The 27,583-nt window shown below is 43.6% G+C and overlaps 1 protein-coding gene and 1 long non-coding RNA gene across 2 annotated transcripts; one reads left to right on the top strand and one right to left on the bottom strand.

Moving 5' to 3' along the window:
* TRPV5 (transient receptor potential cation channel subfamily V member 5) lies at positions 1-23,444 on the bottom strand. The gene is made up of 15 exons (XM_043968358.1): positions 23,317-23,444; positions 19,184-19,281; positions 18,886-19,008; positions 18,012-18,143; positions 17,552-17,650; positions 16,928-17,103; positions 16,224-16,370; positions 13,476-13,688; positions 7,766-7,852; positions 6,923-6,999; positions 6,449-6,614; positions 6,145-6,211; positions 5,425-5,693; positions 1,067-1,173; positions 1-421 (listed from the first exon to the last, which is right to left on the bottom strand). The coding sequence occupies exons 1-15, from the start codon at positions 23,442-23,444 to the stop codon at positions 118-120; spliced, it is 2,193 nt and encodes a 730-aa protein (XP_043824293.1). The 3' UTR covers positions 1-117.
* Positions 23,445-24,263: 819 nt separating this feature from the next.
* On the top strand, positions 24,264-26,497 carry LOC122729461. Its single transcript, XR_006353325.1, has 3 exons — positions 24,264-24,325; positions 25,893-26,005; positions 26,462-26,497. It is a non-coding gene; the product is annotated as an uncharacterized LOC122729461 (long non-coding RNA).
* Positions 26,498-27,583: the final 1,086 nt, after the last annotated feature.

Raw genomic sequence — 27,583 nt, 5'->3', positions numbered from 1 at the left:
TGACCCACATGCCACTGGTTACTTGGGAGTCAGGATTAGTCACGTTAAGATAAATGTTATTCTTCCTCCAGTCCCAAGTGTCCCATGTCAAAAGGTCAAGAATCAAGTGTTTCTGAGTCATACATGGTAGACTTTCTCCTCTTCATCCCCATCTCTCAAATCCAGACCGTGGTTCACGTGGCCCAGGGTGTTTCTTCTAAGGACATTCCAGCCCCAGTGACTGGAGCTGCTTTGAGATGTAGTTCGGGATAAAGAGGGTGTTGGAGCTGCTAATGAGGCCTTCCCTAGGATTTTACCCCTATGCTTGGATTCTTGCTTCTCAGATAGACATTCTTGTTCCAATTCATCTTGGTCAGATGACTTGAGGGCTTCCACATATCGGAGTACACGGAGAGGGTTGTGATCATGGAGGTCTTCAATCCTGCAAGAGAATGTGACTAAGATCAAACAGCAAAGCATGGGTGGCTAGTGGAGGGGTTAAGGAAAGGAGGGGGCCATAGTGTGTGTGTGAGGTAGAAAAGGATAGGAAGGAGAAGAGAATGAGTAAGAGAGAATACTTGGCAGCATAAAAGACCATGTATAATGGAAGGGAAATGAACTGGAAAGAGGAGTGAAGAAAAGGATCATGTGGGAGGGGGATTGAAAAGAACTGGAGAGAAGGGTGGAAGACAGGGGGACCAGGGGATTGAGGGGAAAACCAACTGAAGTTTTTGTTAGGGACCATAAAGTAAAGACCAAAAAGGAACATTAACAGAAAGGGAGTGGTACACAAACTTTCAGAGATATTTAAACACATGGATTTGCTCATACTCACATTCACATAGTCCTCAATCATATCCCGACTATACCTTATCTCTAAAGCACCCCCCTCCTCAGACTTCAGAACCCCAACTTTATAGAATGACTTCTCCCCCTAGTGGACCCAGGAGGATATCTCATGAAAGGGAGTGGGATTCTCAGAAGGCAACACTGTTGAGAAAGGGTTAAAGAATAAGTAGCTCTCGCCCCCACAGATGCTCACATTCCCATATATGGGTATGAGACTACCACACACACTCCTGCTCACCGCAAGAACCAGCGATCTCCAAGTCCAAACTCTCTCCCGCAGATCCCTGAGCGAGGCCATAGGCATCGTGGTAGTTTTCTCTCCAACATGACTGTGGTGGCCACAACCTTTGTGGGGAAGTTGGGGAGGAGAAAAAGTGATCAGAAATGGGCTAGATATACTGAGAAAAATAACAGTAAGTAAAGATGAAATGGGAACAAATAAAACTTAATACAGATAGATGTCAAGAGATAGGAGAAACAGAGAAGATAGATTATGCCTATTTAGAAGAGAATTTGGTAATCATATCAATAAAAGTTCACTAATAACAAACCATAACTAAACCTATCCCATTTTGCACGTGGTTTTTAGATATGCTTAGATGAGGGACTCATGTTGATATAGTATATCCTAATTTCAGCAAAGAACTTAAATTAATTTTTAGAGTTAAAATAATTAAATTTGAACAAGATAGAAATGCTGTCTATTGGATTTATAGCTGGTCGAACATCCAAATCCTAAGTTGATAAAATATTGGTTAATGTTTCTGTGCTATGTTGATTTGGAGGAACATTTCTACAGATGTCCTTGTCTTATTCAACAGCACCAATGGATTGGATTAAAATAATCAACAAATATAAAAAAAGCTGGGAAAGATAACTAACATAAGAGAAGGGAAATCACAACCCAACTCAACCTTCATTTTCTCAGCTGTCATATGGGGTCAGGCTGATCACTAGGGTAATAAGGTCATAGATTTAGAACTACAAAGGACCTTGGAGTTCATCTAGTGAAACCCCATTATTTTACTCACTGAAAGTCAAATGATTTGTTCAATGGGGTCACACAAAAGGCAGATATGGTATTTGAACCTGGATCCTTTCATTCCAAATCCAGTACCATGGGTCCTTTTTAGTTTATGCATGCTCATGAATATATGTGTGTGTGTTTATTTATCTAAGATTCTCAGTAGTTTGAAATGGTAAACTGAAAATCTTCAGATTAACTTTAACAAAGATCTGTGTAAAATCCAATTGCATGACTACAAGAAGTGGGAAGCATGGCTAGGCTGTTATTTTGATAAAGATTTGATAATTCTTTGTAGCTAAAAGCCAACGTGTGATAAAGCTATGAAAAAAGGTGACAAAGTCTTAGGCTACATTAATAGAAGTAGGGTATTAATGGAAGTCATCTATTAATGTAATGCAATAGTACATATCTGATCGGACCACACCTGAATTATTTTGTTCAGGTCTGGATGGAATGATTTAGGAGGAACACCACCTAGATGAGGCCAACCTGTGTAGTGAGGGTTCTGTAAACTCTATCATCAAGGAATAATTGAACAAGAGAGGGATGTTTAGCCTAAATGTTGTTATTGTTGGTCAGTCATTTCAGTCATGTCCAACTCTTCATGATCCCATTTAGGGTTTTCTTGACAAAGATGCTGGACTGGTTTGCCATTTCCTTCTCCAGCTCATTTTACAGATGAGGAACTGAGGGAAACAGGGTGAAGTGACTCGCCCAGGGTCACACAGCTAGTTGGTGTCTGAGGCCAGATTTGAACTCAGGAAGATGAGTCTTCCTGATTCCAAGCCCAGTGCCCTATCCACTGTGCCACCTAGTTGGCCCATATAACCTGAATAGAAAATTGTTTTTCTAGTGTTTACTTTCTGACAGGCATTATATTAAACATCAGAAATACAAATACAAGCAAAAAAAGAAAGACAGTAACTGCCTTCAATACTTTACATTCTAATGAAAAAAGACAATAAATATATTTAGAACTGGGCACCATGTCATGAAGAGGAAAAGGGATGAAAAATGGTAGTTGTCTTTAAAGATGTGAAGGCTTCTCTATGGAAGAGGGGACAGCCTTGTTTTGGGGTTGCTCCAGGGGACAGAAATAGGGCAAGTGAGTGCTACAAGTTACAGGGAGGTAGATTTTAGCTCCATGTAAAGAATCAATTTTCTAATAACTAAATTGGTCCTGCCACAGACTAGAAAGGCTCAAATTCATCACCAGATATATTTCCACAGAGGCTGGAGTACCATAGACATTACTCCTTCCGTAAGGAGGAGGTTGGATTAGCTGACTAGGTCACTTCCAACTTTAAGATTCTATAATGAAACCAACATGAACTTAGATACACCACGAGACAATGGTGAGAAATATGTAGACATATATTTCCTCTACATTATTCTATATTTCTAATAAGAAGACAAATTAAAGGACAGGAAAAGACCTACAAAGAGCAGAACAGTTATGCTGTCCTCCCACCTTTTATCTCTTTCCCTGTCTCCTTTTCACCTCTTGCCCTCTTCTCTTTTTTCTTCTTACGCCTTACATGCTCTAGGCTTGTTTGATAAATTTTACAAGCAATATTCCCTTTATTTTTAATTTTTCCTCTCTGCTCTCGCCCTCCCTCTTTCTCTCTCTGATCTCTACTCTCCCTCGATTATTTCTATTATTTCTATTTCTATTTCTTCTTCTTTCTTCTTCTTCTTTCTTCTTCCTCCTCTTCCTCTTCTTCTTCCTCTTCCTCTTCTTCTTCCTCTTCTTCTTCTTCTTCCTCTTCTTCTTCTTCTTCCTCTTCTTCCTCTTCCTCCTCCTTCTCTCTGGCTCTTTCCCCATATGAATGCATGTATGTACATATGTATGTAGGTATATGTGTGTGTATGTGAATGTATGTGAAAATCATTATTAATAATGGATTTCTTGGGGGGACCCAGAGATTAGATTCAGTCCTTTCTCCCCCCATTTCCCATTCCAGAAAGTCCATTTCTTGAGGAACTTCAGCAAACCTTATTTGGGTCAAACCCAAGGGAACAAGACAAATGGAGATAGATTCTTTTGTCTAGCTCAGTAAAGGACTGATGGGATCAAACTACACTTTGATAATGGACTTTAGGGGCAGCTAGGTGGCGCAGTGGATAGAGCACCGGCCCTGGAGTCAGGAGTACCTGAGTTCAAATCCAGCCTCAGACACTTAACACTTACTAGCTGTGTGACCCTGGGCAAGTCACTTAACCCCAATTGCCTCACTAAAAAAAAAAATAAAAATAAAAAAGATAATGGACTTTACCTTTGCCCTTCAGGGAGGGTCTTTTACATTCTTCTCCCTGATATCATCTGTAGAGTTCCTTTTAATGTATACCACCCTCAAGCCATGTCAACCAATGGAATTGAATGATGCTAACCAATTAACTTTGATCAATGTATAGTGACCCTCCTCTATCAAAAGAGCATAAACTCTTAGAAGAGGTCATGAGTGGGGCAGCTAGATGGTGCAGTGGATAGAGCACCGGCCCTGGATTTCAGAGGACCTGAGTTCAAATCCGGCCTCAGATACTTAACACTTACTAGCTGTGTGACCCTGGGCAAGTCACTTAACCCCAATTGCCTCACCAAAAAAAAAAAAAAAAAAAGAAGAGGTCGTGAATTCTTTACCTCTTGGTGCACCAAGCACAATCTTGGCTCTCTGACTTATAGGTCCTCTGAACTCTCTTAGGTCGCCTTGAGACCATGTGCTGTCTCTCTGAGGGACAACATAGGTCTTTCAGGGAGTTTCTCCTGCCTTCCCTAACCACCATGCTAAAGCTCTCTCCCTGCTTTCTCTACCATTTGGCCTGAGACCATGAGAAGACAGGGAGACATGCAGTCAATTCTTTATTGGTATGTAACATTAATAAATAATAATATGCTCACTGCCAAAAACTGTTCCAAATAACAATTAATTTTTAAAACACATATGTAAATATACACACGTGTACCTATGTACATATACATACATATGTTATCACCCCCAGTAAGATGTAAGCTCCTTAGCTGTAAGATGCTTGGTACAATGCCTGGCACATTGTGAATGCTATATAAATGTTTGCTATTATTAAGGGCAAGAGATTATTCCATTTTTCTCCTTGTTTCCTTAGCACCTGGAATAGTCTCTGACATGAATGAGGCCCTTAATAAATGCTTATTTATTCATCGATTTCTAGTTTCATTAACATAATCTGTGAGCTCCTCTCCCCTCGAGTAATAGGCCCTATTCGGTCAGCAGTGCCAGGAAGCATGCTAAACCCTGAGAAAGGAAAGAAAGTCAAACACACAGCCCCTACCCTCAAGCTCAATATTCCTAATTGTGGGGAAGAGGGAGTAGAATATATAAAAAACTGTATATACAAAATGTATATAGTGTAGGTTTGGGAAAATCTCAGAGGTTATCAACTTTCACATTCTCTCCATGTCCCCTAGCCCAACTTTTAGCATATCATCACCATAACTAAGATATCTTGTCTTAATCTCCCCTTAATGTTCTCTATCGAACAAGGACTTCTTGCTATTATGGTTTGGGTTGGGGGTGGGGGAGGGAACTCACCTGGGCTCTCCATAGCTCATCCCGTTCATGGGCTACCCGCCAGTGAGTATCACCCATCATGGCAATGAAGAGATTGAGCATCAGGAGGGCGGCGATGATGGCAAAGGCAAAGTAGATCACACTGTACATGACAGGCAGGTTCACATCATAGTTGGCAGGGCCATCAATAATTGTAAGGAAGAGCTCAAAGGTGGTGAATAATGACATAGGATAATCGAAGAATTGGCCCAGCTTGCTTGGGTCCTCTGTCTGAAAGATGATATAAAACGCTGCTCCACCCAAGGGAAACGGGTGGGGGAAAGGGTGGTTACTATAATAATCACAGGCCTGGGGTTAACATACTCCCTGTCCTTTTCTCCTTCTGATATGTCTGATGTTGAGACTTTCCAAGATTCTGATGAGATACACCACATTTGATGCTAATGACTATGCTGATATTAGGATTAGCATGGTCCAGGCTTTTGATATGATACTATCTATAATAAGAAAATGACTTGGCACTAGGGTTCACATATTAAGGAACTGAACAAGTGAAAATTAAATTTTGGGGTGAATAGATGGCTCGATTTATTGTGTACCCAGCCTTTAGATATCATCCCTTTTCTCGGTTTATCTCATATTTGTACTTGTGCCTTGGTGGGCAAGTATGTATTTATGGGCAGAAAAATTGGGATAGGACACACAGAAAATGACCAGTGGGTTGGGAAACAGCAATATTACCAGAGGCAAAACCCAGGATAACCACAGCCATCAGCCAGCAAAATCGTAATAGATCCCCAAAAAACATCTGCAGGGGGCAGAGAAGAGAATGAAGGGCTGAGACAATAAGTTCCCAAATAGTTATTCCTTCCTCCCCACCCCCAACACAATGAGCCCACCCCTAAAGATCCACAGCCTCCAGGATAATTTAGTTTATTACAAAGCCCCCGTCTCCAAATCTCCTCAACCTGTTCACCCCTCTTCTTGGAATAGCTTAAGCAAGAAAGTGCTATCCATCCCAAAAGCTGGAAAGAGGACCACTGACCTTCTGGATCATGATGGTGAAGGGGCCCAGCATCTGGAATCCTCGGGCAAAGTACATAACATTGCACCAGCCAAGAACCAGGGCAAAAGACATGGGTACCACCTCTCCAGGTGTGCTGGTGAGCCGCATCACCATTGTCACTAGCACCATGCAGGCATAGGTGATGCTTGGGTAAGAGGAAGAAGCAAAACACAGGGCACGTGAGAAGGAATGGCTGGTAGGCTGTCCCAGGCCTCGGCTGCAATTTGTGTGTGGTCATATATACTCATACACACATAATCGCATACACAACATACATGCATTCAAATTCAGGCACCCATATTGCACATAAACATATGCATATATTGCATATAGAAGCATAAATTCTCTAGTGATGGGGTTCCTCACATTGAAAGCTAGCTAAGATCCAGTGTGCAGCATCATTGGCTTGGATGAAGTCCAAGGTCGAGAGGGAATGAGAGAGAAGGGACTCACACGATGATATGGAAAGGTCCTCCAAGGATAGTGTGCCCAAAGAATTGAAAGAACCCAATTCTGAAAACGTCTGGAATCTGAGAAAAAATAGAGATATAATAGCAAAAGGGACAGTTACTTTAAGATCTCCCAAATTCCGTTGGAGAGTGGAAAGAGGGGTTCTGTCAATTATCCCCTCCTCCCTCCTGAAGAGGGCCCTCATAACTCAAACTTTGCTGCCCAACTATCAGGGAGGGAGTCTGAGGAAGGAAATAGGGACCCTGCCTAATGGCAGAAACGAGGAAGCTTTGGCTAAGGCTGATAAATAAATAGAAAGAGGATGCAGAACTCTGATTCTCAAGGCTCAAAATAGTGGACCCGAGCCTTAGCAGGAGGGTGGTGGTGGTAGGGAGTTTTCCTTGGGACTCACCTTCCCTTGGAAACTTCTGCCTGAACATTTTGGCCTGTAATACTTCCTCTGCCACTGTGGGATCAAAGCTGACTCTCCTGACACCAGTGCCATCTGTTGTCCAGATCAACTGGTTGGGATGGCCGTTTGCTGCTTCTGGTGGTGTCTTAAGCCCCACCTGCCAGCTATCTTATCTCCACGGAAGGAGTTCCTCATTTTAGTAAACAAAGGGGCACATCCTATCTATATGCCTTGGCCTCATTTCATACATGGGACTGTGCTGTCCTCATTCTCCACCTGTTCTTCCCTGAGTGGAAAATGCCAATAATGAATCAGAAATTGAGATAGAGCATAAGAGAGACCCACGGGACACACAGGCATGTTCTGAGAGACCAGGCCCAAACATCTTCATCCTTTTATCGATGGGGCCAAGCCAACCCCTGCCAACACCCTACCTCTGAGAGTAAAATGGCCACAGCCCCAATGATAGACACCAGCTCCCCAACCAGCCGAACATAATCCTCATGGGTCACATAGGATTCCTGCAGGGGAAATCAGGGTCAAAAGTTGAATGCAAAGTTGGAATTGATCTGTCTATGATGAGGAGTCAGCAAATTAACTCAAGACCTCTCCCAGCCACCCTTAATTGTTTGTGCTCATTTGGTTATCTCTGTGGCAGGGACTTTACATCCTATATAGTCTATGTACGCAAGTACTTAAAGATAATGACTGAGCTGCTGCTAATGAAGTTTCTTTCTCATTATTATTATTTTTTAATGCAAGTACCTTTGAGTATTTATGATTCTGTCATGACCAGAGATCACTCTAGTCACATATCAGCTATGAACAACAAACTATAAATACTGGTCATACACAAACAAAGCTTCTTAGGGCTTGAATAAGAAGTGGAGGATCTCAGTTTTCTCTCCGAGTCCTAAGTGAGAAAATATCCTAATCCTGGGTGGAAACCTGAAAAAAGGGGCCCAGGGGACAAAGCAGAGGCCAGTCCAGGAAAAGGTTGTAGGACCTGTCATTAGGAGCTCATTTGGTAGTGATGATAAGTTGGTGGTACACGGTCAGTCAGGAGAAGATCAAATGATCATTAAATGAGGAAGAAAACTGATCCTGGGCCTCTCTAAATAATCCTGGAAGTATTTGTCACTCATAACATAGGGTGATAATTAAATCAGATGGTTTCTTTATAGAGACTTGGAATTCTGAATGGTATACCAGAATACTTTGCCATTTTGATAAGAATGGCCTTGCCTTCTCTCCTGCCCAGAATCAGATGGTTGGATAACTACTTGTCAGAGATGCTGCAGAAAGCATTTATTCATGTTTTGGGCTAAGGTTGCAGTAGATGATATCTGAAGTCCCTCCCAACCCTGACATTCGAGGATTCTATGAAAAACTTGGAGACCCTGGAAATGTAGGCTGATGGTTTATTCCTGAATAAAGTAGACATATACTGGGGCTGAAAAAATATTGCAGACTTAACAAATAGCCAGGAAAAGTACGAATCTGAACCATGAAATGTATGGGATGGACTTAGGTGGCTAGATAGACGTATCTAGCATCAAAAGAAAGTCTCAGAAACCACCTTGAGGTAGAATCAGCACCAACTCTATGTTTTTGATGACATGTTAGGAACATTATATATCCCCAGTCCAAAAGAGGAATATTTCCCTAGTAGTTAAGGCAACCAACTTGAGAATGCATCACGGTCATGTTGACCTGTTTACTGAGGGCCAGAGAAGGATATATGAAATTGTAAGGGCCAAATTTAGTATGGGAAGAGTTAATTGGGTGGCTCACCTTAATATTGGGGTAAGAAAGTGTAAAGAATTAATTGTTATTTGAGGTTTTTATGCCTCGGTGTGCACTGGCCTCTGGGGCTCTGCAAACCAAATGGTGCTCCACCCACTGGTTGTAGCCGTTGCCATGGCACTGGCACCTCACATCATCACCACTCGCCAACGCCTACATGGGCCTGGCAAAATTATAATGATTGGAAGCCTACAGAGGGAACTCATGTGACTGTCAGAGTGGCCATCCAATTGGCTGGGGGCTGTGTGGAGTGTGTGGGGAGGAAGGAAGGGGGTTTTTTTTGGGTTGTTTTTTTTTTTTTTCCTGGCATTCTGGCTGGAAGCTGGAAGGCGACAGGAGCTCTGCTGTGTATTCTCAGTTGATTCCTGGGCGGTGGTATTTTTCAGGTTGTATAATTTCCCTTTCCCCATTTTATTTCCTTTCCCTTGATCCTACTGATCCTGTTTGTGTGTTGTTGTCGTTTTTTTTTTTTAAGTCCATTCTTGTTAAAATAAATCCTGTTCTGTTTTGAGAGAGGCTGCCAGTCTCCTTCCTTGCCCCAATATTGTGGCAAGCCACTTAGCTAACACTCCACAATTAAAAATTAGTCCCCGCAAAAGGAAACAGCCTCTTTCCAAAAAAACAAAACAGGTTTATTAATGGGAACAAGTTTAAAACACAAGTAAGGTTAATAGAGATAGGAACAATGTCTAAATCTCTGGGGTAAAAAGGCCCCAGGCACCCTGAACCTGCCTCCAGCTCAGCCAGCTCCAAAGAGCTAGCTTTGCCTAAAGAAAACCAAAACAAAACAAAAAAAACCCCACAAAAACACAAACTCACCACCACCCGAAATCTGTAGCTCCAAGGAGAATTAGCTTGCAGTCTCTTCTGTTTTGGTCCAGAGGTCAAACAGCAGCAGCCCCTCTAACAGTCTACTTTTCTTCTCTGTTTCTCTCAGAAAACTCTCCTCAGAAAAACTCCCCCTCTCCCTCTTCCTCTAACTGCCTCTAACTGACTCCCCCAAAGGAAGGGGCGGTTCTTAGTCATGCTGAGTCTCCAATTGGCTCAGCACACCCACATGGGCTGTCCCCATTATAATCTGGCCAGGCCCACGTGGGTGTGGGGGAGCCACCAGGGGAGGCTTAGTTACTTAATTTCAATACATGTTCCTTGTGGTCAGAGTTCTTCTTGTTTGTTCAATTATCTCCCAAAGTACACACCTATCTTCTCTTAGGCTTTTCAAGTTTACATTTTTTTCAGTCTGACCATAATGAAGCAAAGATAGGGTTATGAAAACTCCAAATCACAATTAATTCCTTACAAAATAAAAGAAGGAATGTTTTCCTGAAGCAATAGCTACAGAAAAGAGCCCGACAACCTTTAAGAGTATTACCATAAGTCTCCTTTTCTCTTCTCTTGACTCTGTCTGACATGAAGACTTTTACCAATCCCTGAGAAGAAGGATGAAGAGATGAGGGTTGAAGAAGAAAGAAGTTTATGGGAAGGGCATGGATGGGATAGAGGAGAAAAACAAAGAGGTCATTTGGAGTTTTAATTACTCCTTTCTTAGAACAGAGGAAAAGAAGTATCCATGTAGGTAATTCCAGGTGTTTTTGTCAAGGAAATATGTCTGGTAATAGTCAGCCCTGATTCTCAAAGACAAAAAAATAAAGAGATGAGATCCATTGAAAGATTGTGTCAGAGTCTTAAGAATCGGGTCTCCGTCTGGACCTATCTATACACCAAAACAGGATATATTCTCCCAAGAAATGTAAAGCTATAGAAAGAGATGGGAGGACATCTAGCACAAAGACATAAACTTTTCCCTATGCCTTCATTCTCCTTGTCCCATATATTACCCCAGTAACTTCATTTCCTAACCCACCCATTTTCAGTATTCCCCCCTCTCCTTAATCATCTATTCCTCTAGTCTTTTTTCTACTTGGGCAGCTGTCTTGTGGCTGTGGCAATGAACAGAGATCTCTCCTCAGCCTTTGTCCTGTCATATAATAAACAATCTGCTCTCACTCCAGGTTTCTTCAAAGTAACCAAAGCTACTTGAGTGAGGATCTGAAGATAAATATGAAAGAGAAGCAACTACATCTAGTTATCTAGATTTACGATCATAGGGACACAGAGCTAAAAAGGAGCTCAGCTTTCAGAAGACAAGTTTCCCTATGATTTTCCTGTTAACCTGTACCTATCTTTGAAAATTCATGGTCCTGCTTTCAGTACCTAAGGTATTTACAAAGAATATATGTTCTCTTTCCAGAAGGAATCTCTTACTTAACCATTGACACACTTTTTAAAAAATTAACTATAATCATTTAGTATATACTAAAACACCAGCACAATATATCATGCATGTGATGGTTGGGGAGGAGCATACCAACTGTACCCACACAAACATATTACCAATAGCCTCAATCTAGCTAACACTTCTATTCCCTTCCATTCTCTCTCTTTCTGTCTCTGTCTGTCTCTTTGTCTCTCCTGTCTCTCTGTTTCTCTTATTTCTCTATCGCTGTTTCTGTCTATCTCTGTCTGTCTGTCACTGTCACTGTTTCTGTCTCTCTCTCCTTCTCCCCTATCCTACCCCATTCTATTGGAGATTCCTACTGAAGGAGAACACAAAATCACAGAACCATAGAATCTTAGAGTTGCAAGGGGCTTTAAAGGTCATTGTATCCAAACTTCTAGCCACAGGAGTCCTCTACAATGTCCATGACAGGTGGTCTGACAGGTGAAAAGTTATTGCCATTGAGCTCATATTGACAGTATACGCAAGAATGAATGAAGGACAATAGGATGTGTTGACTAGACACATCAGAAGTGTATTCAAGCATATCTAAGACTCTCCTTCTCTTGAAATAACAGAGTTCCCTTCTGACATCACAAAGGACTAGTTCTCGTTACAGTGCATATGAACACATAAGTGGGACATCTATGTGGTGCAGTGGATGGAACACTGGGCTTGAAATCAAGAATACTCTTCTTCCCGAGTTCAAATTCAGCCTCAGACACTAGCTATGTGATCCTGGGCAAGTCACTTTACCCTGTTTGCCTCAGTTTCCTTATCTATAAAATGAACTGGAAAAGGAAATGGCAAACCACTCTAGCATCTTTGCCAAGAAACCCCAAACAGGGTCACGAAGAGTTGGACCTGATTGAAACAACCCAACACCCAGAACATGCAAATGTGATACATTTTGCATAGCAATTTGAAAACCATAAATGTCTTCATATCTATTATCTCATGGGATTTCCCCAAAAGTCCTGTGAAGTTCCATTACTATTATTCCTGCCTCAAAGATGAGAAAGCCAAAGTTTTAGGGAAGCTAAGTGATTTGTTCCAGATCACATGGCAAGATAATAATAATTGGACTCAGACATAAGTATTGTGGCTTCAAAATCATTATAACACACTCTACTGGACAGAACAAGAAGGGTTTCTTATGTGCAGGCACTGAGCTAAGCTCTTTACAAATATTGTCTCATTTGATCCTCCCAACAACCCTGGGAGATAAATGCTATTAAGATAGCACCCCATATTATAGGTGAAGAAACTGAGGCAAGCAGAAGTTAGGTGACTAGGGTCACAGGGTCACACAGGCTGAATTTGAACTTAAATGTTACTACCTCCAGGCCCAGTGCTCTATCCACTGAAGAAGTATGTCCATGTGTTTTTTCATCAGTAAAAGATGGTGTGTGGGATGGATCAGAAGTCCCTTTTACTCCCATGATTACCTATAACTATGCCTCAATATCAGTAGTTCTTGATTGTGAAGAGAGTGAGGATGAGAAAGGAAAGACTCTCAAATATCAGGATGATATATCTGGGCCTATCAGACATACTCAAAATTTCTTTCCTCCAGGAAGTTTTCTCCATCAAACTCCATCAAACTACTTAACTAAGGTTATCCTTTAAGACCTTTCCTTCTAAGAACCACAAAAACCATCTGGTCTTTAACAGTCTTGACCTTTCTGTTTTTCTCTGTACTTGTTCCATTAATTATCCCCTCTCTCTAGGACCTTCAGCTTCATCACCTCCAATTCCTTTTTCACTTTTGCCTATTTTGCAGTCATTTAGTCATTGTCAGAATGTGTTACCATTCCCTAGGGCTCAATTACCTACCAGACCTAGACCATTCCCCAATTCATATCCACTGACGTAGGTGATCTGGATTGTTTCTTATAAAGGGTGACTTAGTAGCACAGAACACCTAGAGCCCATTGGGGAGGCAGACAGAGGAGAGGAAGGAATATTGAACCTTACATTTTAGGAAACTCCATTTTTTTTTTAATCTTCAGCATTCTGACCCCCTTTCCTCATCTTTCCATCCTCCCAGGGACAGGTACCTGAAGACCTTTTTCCTGGAGGAGATTGATGTCTCGTGAGCTGGTTTGGTTGCTGCCCCGAGGCTTGAGAGGACGGTAGATACAGCACATGGTGAAGCAAATCATGTAGAGAACATAGGTGGCACCCAACACGTAGAAGTAAGGCCTCCCATACTTGTTCCACTTAAGGCTCACCAGTTCCTTCACAGGGGTTTGGTCCAAGATCTGGCGAGCCTGGTAAGAAGAAGGAGGTGGGCTCTCAGGGAACATGTAGCCACTGATTTAACTCTAGGATTGCCCTACAGAGTCCTTGGGGGAGGATACTAACAACAGACTGTTTTGAATGAGGCTCATTCCTGCTTAACCTTATTCAAAATTTCTTTCTTCCAGGAAGCTTTCATCCTCCAACTCTTTCTTCTCCTTTATTTCACTTCCTCCATACATAAATATGTACTTGGTTTGTACCATATTCATTTATACTCATTGATGCATTACTTTGTAAACATTCTTATAACAATTCAATTGAAAAAAGGATGGCAACATGCCACAAATGATAATAATAACAACAACATTTATATGACAATTTAAGGTTCTCAAAGTGTTTTACATATTTATTACATTTGGTTCTCACAACAAACCTACTTTATAGATGAGGAAACTAAGTCTTAAGAGACTTGGCCAAGGTCTCTCAACTACTAAGTGTCAGAAGGAGAATCTGAACTCAGGTCTCCCTGACTCCAGGGCTGGCACTCTATTTACATCACCACCTGGTAGATAGAGCACGGTGTTTGAATCATAGGCTAAAGAACCAAGGAAGGGGAGAAAGTGCCAGGACAGTCAGTAGAGCAAGGGATGAGGATGTGGGGAAGGTAGCATAAGCAGATGACAGACTTCACACAAACAACCATGTCACCCATTTATACTGTGCTCCCAACATCTTCATACACATTATCCACTGAACTTCTCGACTCTTTCCCGCCACCCTTGCTAACTTCAATATCCATGGTGATGATTTCTCTAACACTTGGTCTTGTTTTTTTGATTTCCTCAACTCTCACGGTCTTCATTGCCATTCCACTTCAGACATCTATAACCATTATCAGACCTTGGACCCTTGCATTCACATTTAAGAGAATTGGAAGTGGGGCAGCTAGATGGCGCAGTGGTAAAGCACCGGCCCTGGATTCAGGAGTACCTGAGTTCAAATCTGGCCTTAGACACTTAACACTTACTAGCTGTGTGACCCTGGGCAAGTCACTTAACCCCAATTGCCTCACTAAAAAAAAAAAAAAAAAAAAAGAGAGAATTGGAAGTCTTCAGATTTTCTTCTCTCATCCTAATTCTCACATCCCCATACTCTTTCAGAGTCTATTTCAACATTCCTCTCTCACCCCAAGCCTTACTGCCTCAACTTCTCCTATTCCCCAGACTGTCAGTTTTTTCCCAATTTAATTTACCATCTGTGCTTTCCAAAATATTCCGACAAGCACTATAGAAGCCCTTCTCTCCTTTCAACTTCTAGCATGCTTGTTTCAATCATGGGTAGAATGCAAGACCCATTTTTTGTCTACTTCCTATCCACAGCTACCAATTGTTATAGGTATCATAAGTATGTTAAAGCCACCAAAAATTCTGGTTTAACTTCAGCTAGGCCTTAACAAACATCTAGGCCTGTTTGACAATATTTCTATATGTCTCTAGCTGATTCATTCTTAAATTTCCCATATCATCCGACACCAAGCCTTTTTTACTCTCCTTCAATGGCCAATGCACCTTCATCCTACTCATTAACATAGTCATCTTTCTATTTAACTAAGGTCACCCTTTGAGAGCTTCCTTCCTTCCTGAGAAAAAACCCCTCCCGTCTGATCTTGTCCAATCCTGGCCCTTCAGTTTTTCTCTCCGGCCTTGTTCTGTCAATTATCCCCTTTCTCTAGGACCTTCAGTTCCATCACCTCCAATTCCTCCTTCATTTTCACCTGTATTACAATCATTCATAATTAGGGCTTCTTCGTCCTAAAATGTAATCAGCAACAGCACCATCTATTCATTCCCTCAGGCTCCTCTTTTCACTCCTCTTTATTTTTGTTAAAGATTACGTTTAGCCTAATATTACAAAAGTGTTTCCTCCTTTACTCTTCAAATTTTTGCAATCTGTCTTCTTACCCCACCACTGAGTTTAATTCAATGGGCCACTTAGTTGGAAAATCCCATCAACTTTTTTTTTTTTTTTTGCAGTTCTGTCTTTTCTCCTCCATAAAGTACTTGATGCTGTTTGCCACTGCTTCCCTTCTCCCTGTCCAATGTACTTTTCTTTCATGGCTTCTTTAGCATAGCATTATTTCCTCCTACCTCTTTGGCAGATTTATCTCTAGTTCCTTCACAGATTCTTATTTCTCTTTCTTCATCCTGAGTGTAGGTGTTTGGTCCTTGGCTACTGTCTCCCTTAGTAATTACTGGTATCATTTACTCTCCAGCTTCAACTATCATCTCTTTTTGGAGGATTCCCAAATTGATATCCTCTTTGCTGAACTCCATATTTATACTTACAGCTGCCTGTTTAACAACCTCACCTGGATGTCTCAAATTTAGCATGTCTCAAATTGAACACATCGTTTCTCCCCTCCCCCCAAAGTCCACTCTCCTGCCTTTCCTAGCATCACCAGTCATCTGGGTTCTAACTTTTCAGTGGTCTTTGATTGTCCTTTCTCCCTCAATCTCCACAACCAATCATTCATCAATTCCCCACCCATACACATGACTCCTTACCTGACGCTTCTTGGTGGAGACAACAAGCTCCAGGAAGGACATTTCCTCTCCCCAGGAATCAATGTCCGTGAGATCATACAGGGTAGAGGTCAGTGGGCCTTGTGTCCATTGGATAAATTTTCGCTTTTGCATCAGATGCTGAAACATCTTATAAGGGGAGGTATAGCATGAAGTTCAGATTTGGAGAAAGAGCTGAAGGGACAGTACATTGGAGCCATATGGAGAAGTTACCACTTGGAGGACAGTGGTTGCCCTCACCTTTGTTTTTGTTTTTTTGGGGGACAATGAGGGTTAAGTGACTTGCCCAGGGTCACACAGCTAGTAAGTGTCAAGTGTCTGAGGCTGAATTTGAATTCAGGTCCTCCTGAATCCAGGGCTGGTGCTTTATCCACTGTGCCACCTAGCTGCCCCCTGCCCTCACCTTTGACATCTGGGAGGAGAAGGACCCTTACTAACACAGAAATCTTGGATTCCTTTCCTTTCTCCTACCAGAGATTCCCTCTAGATCTATGAAAGAGAAGAGGAGAGAAAGGGATGGGAAGACAGTGGTTTCCCTAAAATGGACCCCTAGCAATGTGACCCTCAGGTTACTAAGGTTTAGGGGTTTGAAGCAAAAGGTTAGGAATGAGGCATATGACCTTTGGAGACAGTAATCTGGGGAGAAGAGTCGTTTGCGGGGGTCAGGATTTGGGGGTATTTCTTACCACGGTGTTGCCTTCTATACCAGCTAACTTGAAGGGGGTGAGACCCTGGTAGTTGGCAATGAGCTCAAGTGGCTGCAGATGACTCCCATGCCCATCATAGGATAGCAATACATTGTACATCTGACAGGCAAAGTTTTTGGCAGGCTGCAGGATTAGGATGTGCAGCACTGTGTTTCCTGGTGGGGAAGATATGGGGCATTAGGAAGATCACTGAACTTCCCACTGACATGTGGGAAAAGTGGATTCAAATCAGGATTGTTAGGGAAGCTACGTCATCAGTCCAGATCTTTCACCATGCATGTGGCCGTGGGAAACTCACTTAACTTTTGTCAACTTCAATTTTATGCTATGTAGAAACAGAGTTAGACTGAGTGATCCCTAAGTGTCCTTTACAGCATGACATCCCTCAAGTTGTTTACCCATCCACCATGCCAAAGCCATGCCAGCTCCTTGGCTATTAAGTGAAGGAAACATCTTAAGTACCAACTATGTGCCTGACATTGTATTAAGTGGGTCCCGTGGTTCTGGACAGATACTTTCCCCAGCTGCTACCAGGTTTCCTTCATTGTAGGCTCCCTGCCCCCACTCCCACCCCAGTATTCACTTTCTACCTGCACCTCTTACCCAAGTAATCCTGGGCCCTGATGTCAGCTCCAAACTCGATGAGTAGTCGGACAATTTCCTCATTACCCACGGAAGCAGCAAAGGACAAAGGGTGCTCCCCTACGGTGGAGGGGAGCAGAGATGATAGAGTTGTTAGCACCAGAGGAGATGGGGAAAAGGGTGTGAACAGAGGTATCTGACTGTTCTTGGGTAGTATGGCCCTCCTCTGTATTTCTGTTGTGGCTCCGCGTGTAGCTGCCCATGGGGAGGGAGGGGAATGAATTCAGTGGAGATCAGAGGGATCCTATGAAAGGGCAGGGGTCATATTCCATATGAAGTCTTTAGTCATATGGCACAGATTGGAAAGAGAATAACCGTCCAGAGAAAGGGGTTAGGAGCGTATTGACCCTTCTCCAATATATCTTCCACATTCCACCCCCAACTTCCTTGATTTCCTCTTTTCTTAAGCTGCGGCTCTTACCATAGTAGAAGAGTTTGTTTTGACGAAAGTTCCTTCCAGTGGCTCGGGCAGAAACACTGGCACCGCAGGCTAGCAGGGCCTTCACCAGGTTTGTATTCTGGTTCACAATAGCCATATGAAGTGCCGTCTGGCCTGAGCAACAAAAAGACTCCATCAGACATGAAGAAGACTCTCCTCGGAATCCTCTCAGACATGGCGACTGTCCCCCTGCCAGTGGGAGACTCCTATGAATGGCCATGTCCACTCTGAGACACTTTCAGACACAGTTTGGGACATGATGAAGACAATCTGTCCCTACCTCTGGAATCCTTTAAAAGACCATTATATTGGGGGGCAGCTAGATGGCTCAGTGGTTAAAGCACCGGCCCTGGATTCAGGGGTACCTGAGTTCAAATCCGGCCTCAAACACTTGACACTTACTAGCTGTGTGACCCTGGGCAAGTCACTTAACCCCCATTGCCTAAAAAAAAAAAAAAAGACTATTGTATCATGAAGAAGGATGTCATTTCTAACCTATGAGATCTCTTCATCTGATGTTACAAAGAAGATTAGCTTTGGAAGAGTCCCAAGAAGATGCAGTTATGACTTCTCCCAGCCCCTTGACTCTTCAACATGTAGGCCCAATGATTCGAGGAAATGGAAGATAATCAAGAATTGGGGATAAGAGGGGTGAGGGGCAGAAGGTGAAATTCCATCAATCCTGAGGCTACTTCCAAGCCTCACAGTAGCTTCCTACTCCTTTATTTCACCACTCCTAATAATCCTAGTCATCAGAGGTGTTTTTCAAGGGCAAATCTAAAATCTTTGCCAACATCATGCCTTATAAATCCCCCATTCTCTCCCCATAGCTCTCCTTTGTTCTGCCACTCCTTACCTGCATACAGCTCAGAGGTCATTGGTTCATTCACCAGTTCAGGAGCAACATCCATCAGCAACTTGGCTGCCTCCAGGTTGTCATAGAGGGCAGCAATATGTAGTGCTGTCTCCCCCAGGGCCCCTGGGGTTAGGTGGGGGGAGAGACAGGAAGGTCAAACATATCCTAGGGAAGGGTCCCATGCTGTCAGAGACAACCTCTAAGTGGGGCCAATGAGAGGAGTACACAAGGTTGTGGAGCTCAAGGTGAAAACAACTGCTTCTCCTGCCCCCTTTTACATCCTAGGTCCAGCCCCCACCTCTTTGATGAATATCCCAAGGGCTATCCAGAATCAGCTTCTTGAGGGTGCAGAGGTCATTCTCTTTGGCTGCCGTAAGTAGTGGGGACTCCCAGATCCTGAATCAAGAGATATGGGAAAATGGGGAGGAGGGCAAGAAAGAAACAAGGGAGAGAGGGACAAGGAAATTGAACAATCAAGAAAGAGAGTATCAGCCAGATGGACGGAGACAGCAAGATAGAGAGATAGAGGGAGAGAGAGAGGGAAGGAGAGAGAGAAAGAGGAGAGAGACAGACAGATAGACAGAAAGAGATACAGAGAGACAGAAAGGCAGAGACAGAGAAAGATGGCTGAGCAGAGAGATACAAACCCTTTCCATCTACTTGTATGCAAACACACACACACACACACACACACACATCCATCCCCATGTATACCCAAAGACTGTTTCTGTGAAAGGTTATACAGCCAGTTTTGTTTTTCTTTAGGTTTTGTCTTTTAAAAAAAATTATTTATTACTGAACTAGCTAAATTGACAGGACCTCGTGGTCTGAAGCAGACCCAGGCTCCAGAGTAGGCAAATAAAGGCCGAACTACTTTTTCTTTAAGAATGAGGAGTGGGGGGGCAGGTAGATGGCGCAGTGGTTAAAGCACCGGGCCAGGATTCAGGAGGACCTGAGTTCAAATCCGGCCTCAGACACTTGACACTTACTAGCTGTGTGACCATGAGCAAGTCACTTAACCCTCATTGCCTAAAAAAAAAAAAAAAAAAAGAATGAGGAGTTGGGGCAGCTAGATGGCACAGTGGATAGAGCACCGGCCCTGGAGTCAGGAGTACCTGAGTTCAAATCTGGCCTCAGACACTTAACACTTACTAGCTGTGTGACTCTGGGCAAGTCACTTAACCCCAACTGCCTCACTAAAAAAAAAAAAAAAAGAATGAGGACTGAATTTGAGTTGAGCCTGAGACCTTCAGAATATGAAGGCAGAGGAAAAGGAGAACTATACAAGAGAAGTGTTGGAATGGAATTTTCATAATAAGGTGGTGGGTGGGTGTGGGAGGATGGGGGGAGTTTTGTTCCCAGCTCTCAAAACAAAATTTCAATCGATGTTGGTTAATTATTTTTATTATAGGAAGTGGGTGCTGGGGGTGGGGAGGAGTTGAGGGCTAGGGAGTAAAGGTCTATATACTAGGTTCACATCTTAGGCTAGAGAAGCCTTTTGTCTATACTGCAGTGTTTTTCAAGATTATGTAGAACACTGTACTCTCTAATCACTAATCCTGGAGGAATTCATGTCAGCTGGAAGGCCCAATAGTAAGGCCCCAGGTTAGACTAGATAACCTCTGAGGTTTCTCCTAAGTCTGAGCATTTACAAGCCTATAAAACCACTGAAATTAGAAAGACAGCCTAGGAAATTCCCTTTCATAGGTCCTTATGAGCCTGATAAGGCTCCCCCAAAGGGGTTATGAAGGGTCAGACAACAACAACAGAATACCTGGGTTCAAATCCTACCTTGTACTCTATTACTCTCCTGACTTACCAGTCACTTAACCTCCTTACGTTTCAGTTTTCTTATCTGTGAAATGAGGATTTAGACTAGGTGCCCTCTGAGGTCCCTTTTTACCTTTAAATCTATGAACCTATAACTCTGGAATCTGCCACGTACCACTATATCATGGAGGCAGGTAAGTGACCAAGGAGAAGCCCGCCCTAAGGAGCATATACGGCGAGCACGCCCAAGTATTATGTGAGTCAGTCACTAGGCCAGTTCCCTTTACAGAAGTAACGTGGCAAGTCACTTTAGTTTCCTCATCTACAGATCCAGTCATTAATCTATCATTTATTTAGCACCTACTTTTTTCAAGCAATAAGTTGGATATAGGGGCAGCTTGGTGGCACCGTGGCTAGAGTCAAGAAGACTCAACTTCTTGAGTTCAAATCTGACCTCAGACACTTACTACCTGGGCATGCCACTTTGTCCTATTTGCCTCAGTTTCCTCACCTGTAAAATGAGTTGAAGATGGAAATGGCAAACCATTCCAGAAACTTTGCCAAGAAAACCCCAAATGGGGTCACAAATAAGACTGAGAAATGACTGAACAACAGGCTGGAGATACAAAGACAAAACCCAAATAGTCCCTGCCTTCCAGAACATTCTGATGGGAGAGATAATATGTACACATACATAAAGGAATAATTTTTCTACTGTACTACTATACTTTCGCTGTGGAAAGGAAGGTGTTTTTTGTAAAATATAAAGCACTATATAAATGAGCTAGAGTTATGATTATTATTGATTATTATCATTATTAAATCAGAACCAGTGTTGCCTAGCAGATATTGAGACAGCCTTTGACTTGTTCCACCTCTACCCCATCCCAGTAGTATGACCCTGAATAAATCACTTAACCTCACTGTGTCCCCAGGCTACTCTCTAAGAATCTGAACTACATTCCTTGTAGCTATCACTGTGAAGTTTTCTGTACTAATGAAATAATAGGTCTGGTCTTAAAAAAAAATAGCCCTGAATGAGTAATTAAATATTTACTCAGCTCTGTTACTCCCAGGCTGCAGTTTCTCTCTCATCTCTTCAAGAATCTTATAGCTTGAGAGCAGGAATCCTCTCCTCCTTCATCTTTCCTTCCTCCCTCCTCCCTCCTCCCTCCTCCCTCCTCCCTCCTCCCACTCCATTCCTAAACTCTAGAAGCTGGCTCTGGGCTGGTGGGAGTGAGGGGGAGGGTGGTGCTGGAGGTGCTGGTGGCAGCAGGAGAAGCAGAGTGTTGGTGGTTGTGGTTAGAAGTGAGCTCTTCGCTCCCATGGGAGGTGTCTGTGCTTCTTAATCTTTGTTTGTTTCTCTCCCAGCCTGGATTTGAGACAAACAGGGCAGAGCTGAAGCCTGCCCCACCAGACAAGGTGAGGCAGCGGTGGGCTACGGAGACAAACACCGGCTCTGGCAGCAGGAGGGGCACTTGGGTGACCAGACAGCATGAGGTGGCTGCTACCTGCTGGCTTCCAGGGAGAAAGGGCATTTTCAAAGTCAACAGTTCAGGGCTCAGGACCTCCCCCTGGGAGACTTCCTTTCATTTCTCTGGTTATCTGGAAATTGAGACTCAGAGATCAGATATCCAGAAGAGAGCAATCATGGGACTTTGCTTCTTCCATTAAAAAACACTCACCCCATTACTTCCCCTATTCCTAACTTTGTGACTTAGCAATTCAGGCTCTTCCTTCTTTACCTGACAGAAATAAGGAGCCCTTTGGTCCTAAGTCACATCTGCTAGTGCCTAGTGGCTAGTGTCTAGTGTCTAGCTTGGAGGTCCAGTTTCCCCCCTCCCTGATCAGAGCACAGGGAGGGCTGAACAGGTATAAAGCCAAGACCACCTCCCTAAAGCTCTTGGTTTTATTCTCAGAACTCAGTCTGAACTGAAAGATCCAATCCTTGGGATTGGAGGTGGGGGGGTGGGGGACCTCCCAGGTGATAGATTTGCCTAAATCCCTGTATCTTGGGGCAGGCCTAAACTTCAAGAGGCCAATACTCCTTTAGGAACAAATAAAACAGACAATGAAAGCCTAGCTTCATACTATCCAGAGATCTCCAATCAAAGGCTCTCTATTGGTCTTTTGTAATGTAGATTAATTTTGAGTGCCTCTCCTAGTCTCCACTCCACAGGAGACAGACTGAGAAGCTAGGGTCAACTCTGGACCCTGAAACAATGTGTTCTCTTCCATTTACACACACACAAACACACCCTTACCCCCATCACACACACTTACTCAATCACACACATACCATTGCCCTCCTCCCCCACCTGAACTGTATGCCCCGTTCTTCCACAAGATACCCTCTCCCCCTCTCTTTTCCTTCTTTTCTCCACCCTGGCCCACTTAGACCCGCAGGCCCTGCTTCAGAGAAGGGATCGGGGTGAGATACTGGTCACTGCCCTTCCTTCTGTCCTGGAACTCAAAGCTTTCCCTAAGACAGCCCCTAAAACCTGAGCAAACATCTCCAATCTGGAGCATGCATGTTGTCCCAGCCCCCGTCCTACTCCGGAGGCCAGAGGAGGAGACTGAAGCAGCAACAGCTGAGGGGCTGAGGTCAGGGTAGGGGCAGTGACTTAGTGGGGTTCGTGCTACCCCAGGGGGGAACCTTACCTCTTCTGCTGGAGCATGTTGGCTTCATCCAGCCTCTGGCTCCATATCTGCTCTTTGTGCATCCAGTTTCGAAGAAGCTCCCTAAGGTGAGTCCAAGTTCCCCTTATCTTGAATGGGGGACCCCCCATGTTCCTTCTGCTCAGAACCAAGAGCCTGAGGGAATGTATTAGGGAGAATGGGCAAGCAGAGCTGCTGGGGGGTGGCGTGCCAAGGACAGGGTCAGGGACCTCTCATCCGTGTGCCTGTAAAGGATGAATTCAGGGTGAGGAGGAAGCTACACAGCTGTACAGCAGTGGAGAGGAGGAGGGAGGAGCTGGAGTTCTTTATAGGGCTGAGCCCCCAGTGCCCAGAACCCAGCCCTACACCTGAGGCAATTTCAGACCTAAAGGGAGGGGATCAGGTGTACTGGCTGTGGGACCCAGGCAAGGATAGGGGGAATGGGGAATGGGGGAAGGGGATGGTCGTAATGGAGAGGGACGGACCTAGGCTAGGACTGAGGGGCAGACATTAGGAAGGAGAGACAGGATTAAGAAAAAGGAGCAGGGAGAAGGGGGACAGGGTGTCGAAGTGGATAAGTAGAAGGATTTAGTCCAACTCCCTCTCACCTTGGATCATCTTTGCTCCCTTTGCCCCTGCCTCCTACTGTCAGCTTTGCTCCACTCCTCTTGATTGCTCTGCCTCTATTGTACCTTTCTCACTTTTTTCTCTTGAGTCAGTTTCAGCTCTGGTTTTGTTACTTGTTACCTATGCAATCTGAGACAAGTTGTTTCAACAGTCTCTGCTTGAGTTTCCTGGAAAATGAGAGGGTCAGACTAGATAATCATTAAAATCCCTTCCTGGTCTAAGTTTCTGATCCTGTGTTTTTTACTTTCCTGTCTCAGCCTCTAGTCCGTTGAGAGAAAGACCTGGGCTATCAAGCTTTCACATGCCTAGCCAGAGGGAGACAACTCCTACTCCCTTTCCCTGCCAAGGAGTGGAGAGATGTGGACAGGACAAGGAAGGAGTTCAGGTAAAGTCAAACAGCAGGGGCAGAGTTAGAGAAGGTGTTTGACAAACATTTATAAAATGCTTACTAGATGCAGGGCTGTGCTAGGTATCGTGAATTCAGTGCCCAAAAATGAGATAGTGGGGCAGTTAGGTGGCACAGTGGATAAAGCACCTGCCCTGGAGTCAGGAGGACCTGAGTTCAAATCCAGACTCAGACACTTGACATTTACTAGCTGTGTGACCCTGGGCAAGTCACTTAACCCCAACTGCCTCACCCAAAAACCAAAAAAAAAAAAATTTTTTTTAAAAAATGAGATAGTCATTGTCTTCAAGAAGCTTACATTCTTTTGGAATAGAAGCAAGGGGCTTAGAGCTTAAAGAGATATTAGAGATCAGTTTAGCCCTCTTGTTTTATAGATTAGGTAACCCTAAGGGCAAGGAAGGTTAAATAATTTGCCCAAAGTTACACACAGTAAAGCTGGAATTTGAACCCAGGTCCTTTAACTAGACATTCTCTTTTTCATTGTACCAGGAGTCTTGGTCCCTAAGAAAGATGGTCTCTAGAAGCAAGAAATAAAGGGCAGCAGAAGGAGGGGTTGAGGTTCAACCCCACTATGTCATTTTAGCATAATAACACCTTGCACGTGGGTAACTTTTTGACCTTTTGAAAGCACGGTTAGATCTATAATTTTATTCTAACAACACTCCTGTGGATGGTATGTGAGGTTGGGGCGGGGGTGGGGGGGTGGGAATAGTTCATTGAATTTTCCAAATGTGAAAACAAGGGCACAGAGGGTACGTGGCCTAAATGAATGGCAGAACTGGGGGCAGCCTCCATGATTGTTTTTGTTCTCCAGTTTCAGGATTCTACTGATTGTGGTGCTAATATGAGACTTTTGAGTGGAAAATTGGGAGGGTTAACATGGGAGCTTCAGAAAGCTAAGACATGCCTTAAGGAAGGCTTTATTAGCAAGAGAATCCCTGGTGGCTGTGCTGAGAAATTGCTTCCTGGTCCCTTCTCCTAAGGATATTCCCTTGGGCTTTTGGTTCTAAGTGGAAGAAACATAGGGAGGTCTTCCACTCAAGAGGAGGGGAACTTGGACTTACCTTATAAGCCATGGCCCCGGAGCCTGGATGAGGCCAACAAGCTCCAACTGGACCAAGGATTGCCCAGTGGACTTTTGGAGAAGGGTTTTATCATTTCAATTTATAGGGAATTATTTAGGAGCTGAAAGAGAGGCACAGATTCAGAGATCATTAGAGCTGCAGGGGATATTAAGGATGATCTAATTCAACTCTACCATTTGAAATCGAGGAATGGAAAACCTGGAGGGAAGAAGTGACTTTTGTACGTGAGTGTTTGGGTTATTCCTTCCTCACTTATGCTCACTTTAGGTTGAGATGTTCATTGATATAGTTCTGTCTGAGAGATGAAGAAGAAGAAAGGAAGAGTGCCATGGGAAGACAGCCCTATTGGGAATCACAGGACCTGAGACTGAATGTCACCTGTCTCTTACTCCATTGTATAACTTTGGATAAGTTACCTGTAAAATAAGGAGATCGGTCTTTATGGTTCCTTCCACCTGTAGATCTATAAAGCTCAGAAAGAAGACAAGGATTCTGGGGAGGAGATTCTTATAAAAGCAATGATGATTTTCCTATCGCTTCTCCATAACTAGTCATCTTTCTTGGAGGGCGAGGGGTAAGCTGTGATTTATTTTTGACCTTGTTAGGTGGAGGCAGTGTTGGGGATTGGTGAATGGTTCGGTAACCTTGGGGACTTCCAGTATGAGGAGATGGAGGGCTGGATAAGGTTGGGGGGTGGGTAGATGGATTGATAAGCAGGAGCAGGGAAAGGTAAGGATCCCCTGCCAAGGAAACATGAGGCCCATAAAATTAATCCTTGAGGGGTTGGGAGGGGTTGGCAGGCTCAGAAGGAGGCTGGCCAGGTCGGTCGGAGCCGCACAGGACAGGTGAACCAGGGGTTTGGGGCACTGAGGGCATTATGGTCTGGCTTCCCCACAATACAGGGAGGCAGGGAAGGATAATAGTCATTGTACAAATGGGGATACTTGCTTCTTCTTTCTGGAGTACTTGCTTTGACCTTCTGTGTGACCCTACCCTTTTTTTTTTTGCCTCTCTCTGCTTCCTCGGTAAGGGGAGTATGTGCATCTGGGGGAAGAGGAACTTCCACTTGAGGGGTCATTTGAATAGTGCCCCTCTTCTCCCCGCACCCTGCTTTGCCCTTCTCAATGGAAAGAACAACAAAATTGGAGTGAGTAGACTTAGATTTGAGTTCCACGTTTGCCACCTACTGTGTGAGCTTGGGTAAATAACTTAGTTTCCTGTGTTTCTTCCTCTGTAAAACAGTAATAATGCTACTTAATAATACCTACCTCATAAGAATGTTGTGAAAATGAAATGGGATGGTATGTATAAAGATCCTTGTAGTCATAAAATGCTCTATAATGTATACATGATTAGTTCTCTTTCCCCCTGCCCTTTTCTCCACCTTGTAATTCTCCTTTCTCCTTTTTCTCTCTATTCCCTCCTTTCACAATGTTTTTGGTTTCTGGGTTTTTTTGCAAGGCAATGAGGGCTAAGTGACTTGCCCAGGGTCACACAGCTGGTAAGTGTCAAGTATCTGAAGTTGGATTTGAACTGAGGTCCTCCTGAATTCAGAGCTGGTGCTTTATCCACTGGGCCACCTAGCTGCCCCCACAATCTGTTCTGATGATCATTATCTAGGTACCTCCCAGGCCTTGGTTAGGCTCACTCACCCTCACTGAATGCTAACCTTGATCATAAGATCAAAGTATTTTATATATCATTTAGGTTAACACTCTTCTTTTTACAGGTAGAGCCCAGATCTAAGTGACCTGTGACCGAAATCATTGGTAGGAGGCAGCTTAGGGGTGCAGGGGCTAGAGCACCGGCCCTGGAGTCAGGAGGATCCAAGTTCAAATCCAGCCTCAGACACTTGACACCTAGTGTGTGACCTGGGCAAGTCACTTCACCCCAATTGCCTCCCCCCAAAAAAACAAAAACAAAAACCAAAGTCATTGGTAGGAAAGTAGTAGATTCAAATTTGGGTGGTCAGATTGCAACCCCATTACTATAGGGTCGCTTGACACCAGTAGTGTACCATCTTGTGTCCTATAAGGGATGGGAGATGATGTTGGGGTATGAGCGGTAGGGTGCTGCATCTTCTCTGTCTGCCCTTTCAACCCGGATCTGCTCACCTTGACATTATCCCTCTCTTCCCAAAGAAACAAGACTT

This window comes from Dromiciops gliroides, chromosome 5 (genome assembly GCF_019393635.1).
Source record: "Dromiciops gliroides isolate mDroGli1 chromosome 5, mDroGli1.pri, whole genome shotgun sequence".
Classification (NCBI taxonomy): Eukaryota; Metazoa; Chordata; class Mammalia; order Microbiotheria; family Microbiotheriidae; genus Dromiciops; species Dromiciops gliroides.
This window is presented reverse-complemented; position numbering and strand designations above follow the sequence as displayed.